Genomic DNA, 12,012 nt, shown 5'->3' with positions numbered 1-12,012 from the left:
TCAAGGACGGCAATACATACCATCTTCCCAAACTTGCGTCCCAAAAATACCTTTTATCTATAATTATTTTTTCATCCAAGACTAAAGTAGATTTATGTTACTTGGGTGACAAGAGAGTTAAGTCGCGATCAATTGATTTGTTTTTGCATAGTAACACATGGGCATTCAACTAAGGATTTCCTTACGTAGACAAATGCATGTATTGTGCATGTATGATACTTTAGCAAATGGATAATTAAGTTTTTGATTAAGACAAATCTTGATAGCATCACATACGTAGTGTCTTTCCTTGACAACTCACGGCCATTTTTTGCAAGTATTTCTAATAATAATAATAATAATAATAATATTTTTTTCCTAATCTTTACCTAATAATAAAGCAAATTGGGTTTCTTTCGTCCGTCATGCTATTTTTCAGAAAAGTCCCTCTGTTTCAGAGAATTCAACCCGCAGTCCTGTTTTAAGTTAAAACGAATCGTTTTTTTTCGTATTTTACACAAAAGTCCCTGTCTTTTCATGAAATCAACCCGCCGTCTGGATTTAAGTCACACCGAACCATTATTTTACATTTTTCGAAACCCCCCCTGATGTTTTAGGTAATTCATCCGTGGATCATACTTAAGTCAAACAAATGTTTTTAAAATCATCCATATCTTTTAAACCGCAACTCCGATTTGAACATGTCATATATGAAATTTGATTAGAAAAATATGTAGAATATGAATATGAGATTATTTTTACCTTTTAAGTATCTTTAAATATTATTTTGGAATATATTTGAGTCAAACCAAATGATTTTCTAAATTATTTGTATCTTTTAAACCGTAACTTCGATTTTAACATATTATATATGAAATTTTATTAGAAAAATGTGTGGAATCTAAATATGATGTTAATTTTACCTGTTAAATATTTTTAAAATATTATTATGGAAGCAAACTTATAATTTATAGCGCAAGATCCGTTTTTTCATACCGGCGGCGATCCGGATTGCAAATAAACACTCCACTATAACCATATACGGAAAATAAAACATCGATAACTACACGTGCATACCTCTGAAAAATGTCGCAAGGGAAAACGACAGATTTCTCATCGCGAGAGTGAGAGAAAGCGAGCGAGCGAGAGAGAGAGAGAGAGAGAGAGAGAGAGAGAGAGAGAGACGGAGAAAGAGAGAGAGAGAGGGGGGAAGGGAGGAGAGAGGGAGAGAGAGACGCCTTAGGATTAACCATATTCAACACACGTTTTTTGTTGTTTTGTGTGAACACCAAGGCCATCGCCGGCGAGGACGAGAAGGAGGATAAGCGGCAACACAAATATGATGCCTCGCAAAAATAAAGAAGATGGACCTATTGTGGTCTTGAGTGATGGTTGTTGAGTTAAGAGTGTGTGTTATGTTTTCTCTCCCGTTACAACGCACGGGCTCTTTTGCTAGTAATAATAAACCACGGGTTAAGTTTGTCGGGTTCACCGTGGCGTTCTTTTTACACAAATGTCCATGTGGTTTATAGAAAGCAACCCGCAGTCCACATTAGTCTCACCGTAAGAAAAGAAAAAAAAGTTTGCCTTGACTCGTACATCGCTGAAACTGCTGCCCCCATGAGAAGAAAGCAGGGTTCCCTCCTCCGCCGCGGTGCCCCAATCCCTCTTGCTCCGCGGTGCCCTTACTCGCCTGCTGCCCCCACTGCGGTCGTCGAATCCGGGCGAGATCGAGAGGATACGCCGCATCTCGCGGGACACCCAGCCGCTGTACTCCACCTCTCGCTGGCCTCCTTCCGGTTCCCTTCGTCACCGACGGCGAGCCCTGCTGATGATGAGTTGTTCCCCAACCGAAGAAACGGATCAAGGCCATGGGATCCAGCCAACGACCGTCCCCTGGATGCATCACCTTGCCAAACGCTTGGTGGGGGCAGCATGGACGAGCTGCTCGTCGACCATGCGGGGAGCACGGACGAGCTGCTCGTCGGCGTCCATCCCGCGCGCCCAGTCCCTGCCGACGATGGCTACCCAGCCCCCTCGACGGCGTGTGTTTCCTGCTCGCCGCCTGCTGTGTCTCCCCTGGTCACCATCCCCTGGATCCCACTACCCCCTCCATTATATTCCTATTTTGAGGCAAGCAAGGTGTTTGATCAAATGTGACTACATACTGTTTTCTGTGCTGCTACGTCGTCAATTTAGAGTGTGTAGAAGTTGTTGTCTCGGGTGTGTAGATGATGCGGTGCGTGATTGCTTGTGTATGTGTTCACATATATCTTAATTGTTGGCTGGTACTACAGGTTGCGAACGTCGACAACGAGTAGGAGGCAAGTGTATTACGGTGAGCAGTGAGACATGGGCATGAAGCAGGTGTGCAAGGCCACTTGCTGCTGCACTAATTGCCTTGACGGAGCACTGGCCGCCGGCTCCCCGGTGCCCACCGCCCGCCGGTGGACTCCCTGGTTGTGCACAATGGAGATGAACCTGCGTCGGCACCCTGCAGCCTGGATAGAGCTTTGCCAGTGGTGGTGATGAATCTGTTGTCTGTGCTGGTGATGTCGCTCTCTAGCATCAACTTTCTCCACCGGCTATTAGAGAGTAGAGGTCATATAATGGATTTGTTTTTCTTCAGAGATGTGCTCCCGTCGTTGTTGGCTGTTGAATTTGTAATGCATTCTGTCCCTTAGTCTGTCTTCACCACTTCGTCCTCCCGCACAATCGACAGAACAGAGCAACTGTCGCGATTTGTCCATTCATCTCTTCGAGTGATTCAAACCTAGGAAGCCTGCTACTTGTGCAAGCAACATGGTAAGAAGTTTCAGTTTTCTCACTAATGCACCTCAATTGGTAAGTATAGAAGAATGTCAGTTTGCTTTATGTTGGTTTTCTAATTTCTACATATTCCTTTCTTACAGACTCTGCCTTCAAGGAAATCTAATTATCTAGGTATATGGAAAGGCGGTAAATTCTGTTACTATATATTTGTGTGTACTCAAGCTCTGCTATGCAGATTGAGGAGAAAGAGTTATTTTATTGTGATGATGATTAATTTTTTTCATCCTGTGATCTCCTTTGCTTCAGTTGTGCTAATATTTTTTTGCACATCAGTAGGACTAAAATATTCCAGATACCAGAAGGATTTTTTGTTCTGTCTGAGCATCTTGATTTTGGAAAATGTGGTGTACTAATGGCTCATGAGGATAATTTCCACTGAGTACTCTAGGTCAGCCTACATATGTTCTTCTAAGCACAATTGTTTGCATCTGCCTAATCTGCATACAAAAATGTGCATCTGCCTGGAAGTTTAACTCTTACATTTTTGGGCCCAAGTAGTCAAAATAGTACATTAGTGTAGACAAAGAAGAGTTCAGCTTCCAGTACGCCATTATACCTTTCCTAACTACATCTCTCTGGTTGGTTGAAGGTGTGGAGTTTAGCCATGTTCTGCTGTAAGGAAAGCCATGACCTCCACACAGATGATGCAAGCGGAAACAAGCTAGACTCACAACTTTGGTTTTGAGGCATTTTCACCCACAAATATTACCCTGGTACTAACAGGTTGTTAGTATTATATCAGTATACTTGTTCAGCCTTTCGATGTGCTGGTCTGAATATTTAAACAAGGAAGCAGGCTCAGTTGCTCACCAACCTACTATTGCTGCCAACAAGTAGCCAGAAACCCATAGAAGATATCTGCATTGATCACAGAAAAATGAAGTATTGAATTTGTAGGACATTTTCAACATTGTCATCCTAATCTGGTTCCCACATATTCAAGATGTGGAGATTATCTCTTTGCTCCAACAAAGCCATGGCCTTCAATTTTGTTGTTAATTTAACAATTTTTTTGGTTGTGCCGATCGATCGGCCTATAAGAGCCAATTTGGTTTCATGTGAATTAAAGCTTCCTATTTTTCATGATTATATTAAGAGCTTCCTGTTTTTCATGGTTATATTTAGAACTCACAGATCTCCTTCACCGCCACACCTAACTATTGAAGGAAATATGCTCTAGAGGCAATAATAAAGTTATTATTTATTTCCTTATTTCATGATAAACGTTTATTATTCATGCTAAAATTGTATTAACTGGAAGCATAATACATGTGTGAACACATAGACAAACATAGTGTCACTAGTATGCCTCCACTTGACTAGCTCGTTGATCAAAGATGGTTAAAATTTCCTAACCATAGACATGAGTTGTCATTTGATAAACGGGATCACATCATTGGGAGAATGATGTGATTGACTTACCCATTCAGTTAGCTTAGCACTTGATCGTTTTAGTTTACTGCTATTGCTTTCTTCATGACTTATACATGTTCCTATGACTGAGATTATACACTTCCTGATTACCGGAGAACACTTTGTGTGCTACCAAACGTCACAACGTAACTGGATGATTATAAAGGTGCTTTATAGGTGTCTCCGATGGTATTTGTTGAGTTGGCATAGATCGAGATTAAGATTTGTCACTCCGATTGTTGGATAGGTATCTGTGGGCCCTCTCGGTAATGCACATCACTGTAAGCCTTGTAAGCAATGTGACTAATGAGTTAGTTGCGGGATGATGCATTACGGAACGAGTAAAGAGACTTGCTGGTAACAAGATTGAGCTAGGTATTGACATACTGACGATCGAATCTCGGGCAAGTAACATACCGATGACAAAGGGAACAACGTATATTGTTATGCGGTTTGACCGATAAAGATCTTCGTAGAATATGTAGGAGCCAATATGAACATCCAGGTTCCGCTATTGGTTATTGACCGGAGACGTGTCTCGGTCATGTCTACATAGTTCTCGAACTCGTAGGGTCCACACGCTTACGTTTGGTGTCGATCGATAATATGAGTTTATGTGTTTTGATGTACCGAAGGTAGTTCGGAGTCCCGGATATGATCACGGACATGACGAGCAGTCTCGAAATGGTCGAGAAACAAAGATCGATATATTGGATAACTATGTTTGGACTTCGGAAGAGTTCCGGGCAAGTTCGGACAAATACCGGAGTACCGGGGGGTTACTGGAACCCCCCGGGGAGTGTAATGGGCCTATTGGGCCTTAGTGGGGAAGAGGAGGGGCGGTCAGGGTAGGCCGCGCGCCCCCTCCCCCTCTAGTCCGAATTGGACAAGGAGGGGGGCGGCGCCCCCCTTTCCTTTCCCCTCTCTCCTCCTTCCTTCTCTCCTACTCCTACTCTTGGAAGGGTTGGAGTCCTACTCCGGTTGGGAGTAGGACTCCCCTTGGGGTGCGCCTAGGAGGGCTGGCCCCTCCCCCTCCTCCACTCCTTTATATACGAAGGAGGGGGCACCCCATAGACACAAGTTGATCATTGATCTTTAGCCGTGTGTGGTGCCCCCCTCCACCATAATCCACCTCGGTCATATCATAGCGGTGCTTAGGCGAAGCCTTGCGTCGGTAGCTTCATCAACACCGCCATCACGCCGTCGTGCTGACGGAACTCTCCCTCGAAACTCTACTGGATCGTGAGTTCGTGGGACGTCACCGAGTTGAACATGTGCAGATCACGGAGGTGTCGTACGTTCGGTACTAGGATCGGTCGGTCGTGAAGACGTACGACTACATCAACCGTGTTTTCATAACGCTTCTGCTTACGGTCTACGAGGGTACGTGGACGACACTCTCCCCTCTCGTTGCTATGCATCACCATGATCTTATGTGTGCGTAGGAAAAATTTTAAAATTACTATGTTCCCCAACAGTGGCATTCGAGCCAGGTTTATGCGTAGATGTTATATGCACGAGTAGAACACAAGTGAGTTGTGGGCGATACTAGTCATACTACTTACCATCATGTCATACTTTGATTCGGCGGTATTCTTGGATGAAGCGGCCCGAACCGACATTACGCGTACGCTTACGCAAGACTGGTTCTACCGACGTGCTTCACACACAGGTGGCTGGCGGGTGTCAGTTTCTCCAACTTTAGTTGAATCGAGTGTGGCTATGCCCGGTCCTTGTGAAGGTTAAAACAACACATACTTGACGAAATATCGTTGTGGTTTTGATGCATAGGTAAGAAATGTTCTTGCTTAGCCCGTAGCAGTCACGTAAAACTTGCAACAACAAAGTAGAGGACGTCTAACTTGTTTTTGCAGGGCATGTTGTGATGTGATATGGTCAAGACATGATGCTATATTTTATTGATGAGATGATCATGTTTTGTAACGGAGTTATCGGCAACTGGCAGGAGCCATATGGTTGTCGCTTTATTGTATGAAATGCAATCGTCATGTAATTGCTTTACTTTATCACTAAGTGGTAGCGATAGTCGTAGAAGCAATAGTTGGCGAGATGACAACGATGCTACGATGGAGATCAAGGTGTCGCGCCGGTGACGATGGTGATCATGACGGTGCTTTGGAGATGAAGATCAAAGGCACAAGATGATGATGGCCATATCATATCACTTATAATGATTGCATGTGATGTTTATCTTTTATGCATCTTATTTTGCTTTGATTGACGGTAGCATTATAAGATGATCTCTCACTAAATTTCAAGTTATAAGTGTTCTCCCTGAGTATGCACTGTTGCCAAAGTTTGTCGTGCTAAGACACCACGTGATGATCGGGTGTGATAAGCTCTACATTCACATACAACGGGTGCAAGCCAGTTTTGCACACGCAGAAATACTCGGGTTAAACTTAACGAGCCTAGCATATGCAGATATGCCCTCGGAACACTGAGACCGAAAGGTCGAGCGTGAATCATATAGTAGATATGATTAACATAGTGATGTTCACCATTGAAAACTACTCCATTTCACGTGATGATCGGACATGCTTTAGTTGATTTGGATCACGTGATCACTTAGATGATTAGAGGGATGTCTATCTAAGTGAGAGTTCTTAAGTAATTTGATTAAATGAACTTTAATTTATCATGAACTTAGTACCTGATAGTATTTTACTTGTCTATGTTGTTGTAGATAGATGGCCCGTGCTGTTGTTCCGTTAAATTTTAATGTGTTCCTTGAGAAAGCTAAGTTGAAAGATGATGGTAGCAATTACATGGACTGGGTCCGTAACTTGAGGATTATCCTCATTGCTGCATAGAAGAATTACGTCCTGGAAGCATCGCTGGGTGCCAGGCCTGCTGCAGATGCTGCTGATGACGTTAAGAACGTCTGGCAGAGTAAAGCTGATGAGTACTCGATAGTTTAGTGTGTCATGCTTTACGGCTTAGAACCGGGACTTCAACGACATTTTAAACTTCATGGAGCATATGAGATGTTCCAGGAGTTGAAGTTAATATTTCAAGCAAATGCCCGGATTGAGAGATATGAAGTCTCCAATAAGTTCTACAGCTGTAAGATGGAGGAGAACAGTTCTGTCAGTGAACATATACTCAAAATGTCTGGGTATAATAATCACTTAATTCAACTGGGAGTTAATCTTCCGCATGATAGTGTCATTGAAAGAATTCTTCAATCACTGCCACCAAGCTACAAGAGCTTTGTGATGAACTATAACATGCAAGGGATGGATAAGACAATTCCCGAGCTCTTCGCAATGCTAAAGGCTGCGGAGGTAGAAACCAAGAAGGAGCATCAAGTGTTGATGGTCAACAAGACCACCAGTTTCAAGAGAAAGGGTAAAGGGAAGAAGAAGGGGAACTTCAAGAAGAACGGCAAACAAGTTGCTGCTCAGGAGAAGAAATCCAAGTCTGGACCTAAGCCTGAGACTGAGTGCTTCTACTGCAAAGGGACTGGCCACTGGAAGCGGAACTGCCCCAAGTATTTGGCGGATAAGAAGGATGGCAAGGTGAACAAAGATATATGTGATATACATGTTATTGATGTGTACCTTACTAAAGCTTGCAATAGCATCTGGGTATTTGATACTGGTTCTGTTGCTAATATTTGCAACTCGAAACAGGGACTATGGATTAAACAAAGATTGGCTAAGGACGAGGTGACGATGCGCGTGGGAAATGGTTCCAAAGTCGATGTGATCGCGGTCGGCACGCTACCTCTACATCTACCTTCGGGATTAGTTTTAGACCTGAGTAATTGTTATTTGGTGCCAGCGTTAAGCATGAACATTATATCTGGATCTTGTTTGATGCGACACGGTTATTCATTTAAATCTGAGAATAATGGTTGTTCTATTTATATGAGTAATATCTTTTATGGTCATGAACCCTTGAAGAGTGGTCTATTTTTTTTAATCTTGATTGTAGTGATACACATATTCATAATGTTGAAGCCAAAAGATGCAGAGTTGAAAATGATAGTCTAACTTATTTGTGGCACTGCTGTTTAAGTCATATTGGTGTAAAGCGCATGAAGAAACTCCATACTGATGAACTTTTGGAATCACTTGATTATGAATCACTTGGTACTTGCGAACCATGCCTCATGGGCAAGATGACTAAAACCCCGTTCTCCGGAACAATGGAGCGAGCAACAGATTTGTTGGAAATCATACATACTGATGTATGTGGTCCGATGAATATTGAGGCTCGTGGTGGGTATTGTTATTTTCTCACCTTCATAGATGATTTAAGCAGATATGGGTATATCTAAATAATGAAACATAAGTCTGAAACATTTTAAAAGTTCAAAGAATTTCAGAGTGAAGTGGAAAATCATCGTAACAAGAAAATAAAGTTTCTACGATCTGATCATGGAGGAGAATATTTGAGTTACGAGTTTGGTCTTCATTTGAAACAATGCGGAATAGTTTCGCAACTCACACCACCCGGAACACCATAGCGGAATGGTGTGTCCGAACATCGTAACCGCACTTTATTAGAAATGGTGTGATCTATGATGTCTCTTACTGATTTACCGCTATCGTTTTGGGGTTATGCTTTAGAGACGGCTGTATTCACGTTAAATAGGGCACCATCTAAATCCGCTGAGACGACGCCTTATGAACTGTGGTTTGGCAATGAACCAAAGTTGTCGTTTCTTAAAGTTTGGGGCTGCGATGCTTATGTGAAAAAGCTTCAACCTGGTAAGCTCGAACCCAAATCGAAGAAATCTGTCTTCATAGGATACCCAAAGGAGACTGTTGGGTACACCTTCTATCACAGATCCGAGGGCAAGACATTCGTTGCTAAGAATGGATCCTTTCTAGAGAAGGAGTTTCTCTTGAAAGAAGTGAGTGGAAGGAAAGTAGAACTTGATGAGGTAACTGTACCTGCTCCCTTATTGGAAAGTAGTTCATCACAGAAATCGGTTCCTGTGACACCTACACCAATTAGTGAGGAAGCTAACGATACTGATCAAGAAACATTAGATCAAGTTACTACCGAACCTCGTAGGTCAAGCAGAGTAAGATCCGCACCAGAGTGGTACGGTAATCCTATTCTGGAGGTCATGTTACTTGACCATGGCGAACCTATGAACTATGGAAAAGCAATGGTGAGCCCAGATTCCGCAAAATGGCTTGAGGCCATGAAATTTGAGATGAGATCCATGTATGAGAACAAAGTGTGGACTTTGGTTGACTTGCCCGATGATCGGCAAGCCATAGAGAATAAATGGATCTTCAAGAAGAAGACTGACACTGACGGTAATGTTACTGTATGCAAAGCTCGACTTGTTGCGAAAGGTTTTTCGACAAATTCAAGGGGTTGACTACGATGAGACTTTCTCACCCATAGCGATGCTTAAGTCTGTCCGAATCATGTTAGCAATTGCCGCATTTTATGATTATGAAATTTGGTAAATGCATGTCAAACTGCATTCCTGAATGGATTTCTAGAAGAAGAGTTGTATATGATGCAACCAGAAGGTTTTATCGATCCAAAAGGTGCTAACAAAGTGTGCAAGCTCCAGCGATCCATTTATGGACTGGTGCAAGCCTCTCGGAGTTGGAATAAACGTTTTGATAATGTGATCAAAGCATATGGTTTTATACAGACTTTTAGAGAAGTCTATATTTACAAGAAAGTGAGTGGGAGCTTTGTAGCATTTATAATACTATATGTGGACGACATATTGTTAATTGGAAATGATATAGAATTTCTGGATAGCATAAAAGGATACTTGAATAAAAGTTTTTCAATGAAAGACCTAGGTGAAGCTGCTTATATATTGGGCATCAAGATCTATAGAGATAGATCAAGACGCTTAATTGGACTTTCACAAAGCACATACCTTGATAAAGTTTTGAAAAAGTTCAAAATGGATCAAGCAAAGAAAGGGTTCTTGCCTATGTTACAAGGTGTGAAGTTGAGTCAGACTCAATGCCCGACCACTGCAGAAGATAGAGAGAAAATGAAAAGTGTTCCCTATGCTTTAGCCATAGGCGCTATCATGTATGCAATGTTGTGTACCAGACCTGATGTGTGCCTTGCTATTAGTTTAGCAGGGAGGTACCAAAGTAATCCAGGAGTGGATCACTGGACAGTGGTCAAGAACATCCTGAAATACCTGAAAATGACTAAGGATATGTTTCTTGTTTATGGAGGTGACAAAGAGCTCACCGTAAATGGTTACGTCGATGCAAGCTTTGACACTGATCCGGACAATTCTAAATTAAAAACCGGATACGTGTTTATACTGAACGGTGGAGCTGTCAGTTGGTGCAGTTCTAAACAAAGCGTCGTGGCGGGATCTATGTGTGAAGCAGAGTACATAGCTGCTTCGGAAGCAGCAAATGAAGGAGTCTGAATGAAGGAGTTCATATCCGATCTAGGTGTCATACCAAGTGCAACGGGTTCAATGAAAATCTTTTGTGACAATACTGGTGCAATTGCCTTAGCAAAGAAATCTAGATTTCACAAGAGAATCAAGCACATCAAGAGACGTTTCAATTCCATCCATGATCAAGTCCAGGTGGGAGACATAGAGATTTGCAAGATACATACGGATCTGAATGTTGCAGACCCGTTGACTAAGCCTCTCTCACGAGCAAAACATGATCAGCACCAACACTCCATGGGTGTTAGAATCATAGAAAAACATAGTGTCACTAGTATGCCTCTACTTGACTCGCTCATTGATCAAAGATGGTTAAAGTTTCCTAACCATAGACATGAATTGTCATTTCATAAATGGGATCACATCATTGGGAGAATGATGTGATCGAGTTGACCCATTCCGTTAGCTTAGCACTTGATCGTTTCAGTTTACTGCTATTGCTTTCTTCATGACTTATACATGTTCCTATGACTGTGAGATTATGCAACTCCCGACTACCGGAGGAACACTTTGTGTGCTACCAAACGTCACAACGTAACTGGGTGATTATAAAGGTGCCCTACAAGTGTCTCCGATAGTACTTGTTGAGTTGGCATAGATCGAGATTAGGATTTGTCACTCCGATTGTTGGAGAGGTATCTGTGGGCCCTCTCGGTAATGCACATCACTATAAGCCTTGTAAGCAATGTGACTAATGAGTTAGTTGCGGGATGATGCATTATGGAACGAGTAAAGAGACTTGCCGGTAACGAGATTGAGCTAGGTATTGAGATACCGACGATCGAATCTCGGGCAAGTAGCATACCGATGACAAAGGGAACAACGTATATTGTTATGCGGTTTGACCGATAAAGATCTTCGTAGAATATGTAGGAGCCAATATGAACATCCAGGTTCCGCTATTGGTTATTGACCAAAGACGTGTCTCGGTCATGTCTACATAGTTCTCGAACCCATAGGGTCCGCACGCTTAACGTTCGGTGACGATCGGTAATATGAGTTTATGTGTTTTGATGTACTGAAGATAGTACGGAGTCCCGGATATGATCACGGACATGACGAGTGGTCTCGAAATGGCCGAGACACAAAGATCGATATATTGGATGACTATGTTTGGACTTCAGAAGGGTTCCGGGCAAGTTCGGACAAGTACCGGAGTACCGGGGGTTTACCGGAACCCCGCGGGGAGTGTAATGGGCCTATTGGGCCTTAGTGGAGAAGAGGAGGGGCGGCCAGGGCAGGCCGCGCGCCCTCTCCCCTGTCTAGTCCGAATTTTACAAGGAGGGGGGGGGGCGGCGCCCCCCTTTCCTTTCCCCTATCTCCTCCTTCCCTCTCTCCTACTCCTACTCTTGGAA

The 12,012-nt window shown here is 42.8% G+C and overlaps 1 protein-coding gene across 2 annotated transcripts; it reads left to right on the top strand.

The window, feature by feature from the left end:
* The first annotated feature begins 1,575 nt into the window (after positions 1-1,575).
* Positions 1,576-3,798, top strand: LOC119308072. 2 transcript variants are annotated; one of them, XR_005149795.1, is made up of 3 exons: positions 1,576-2,061; positions 2,277-2,784; positions 2,892-3,798. XR_005149795.1 is itself a non-coding variant. In XM_037584187.1 (2 exons), exons 1-2 carry the CDS (start codon positions 1,600-1,602, stop codon positions 2,298-2,300), a joined length of 546 nt encoding a protein of 181 aa, XP_037440084.1. In that variant the 5' UTR covers positions 1,576-1,599; the 3' UTR covers positions 2,301-3,798. The 2 variants fall into 2 exon arrangements, 1 of the variants encoding a protein (XP_037440084.1); XM_037584187.1 differs by having other exon boundaries at positions 1,576-2,121; positions 2,277-3,798.
* The last annotated feature ends 8,214 nt before the right edge of the window (positions 3,799-12,012 follow it).

This window comes from Triticum dicoccoides, chromosome 5B (genome assembly GCF_002162155.2).
Source record: "Triticum dicoccoides isolate Atlit2015 ecotype Zavitan chromosome 5B, WEW_v2.0, whole genome shotgun sequence".
Taxonomy (NCBI): Eukaryota; Viridiplantae; Streptophyta; class Magnoliopsida; order Poales; family Poaceae; genus Triticum; species Triticum dicoccoides.
Note: the sequence above shows the minus strand (reverse complement) of the source record. Positions and strands in the feature narration are given on the sequence as shown.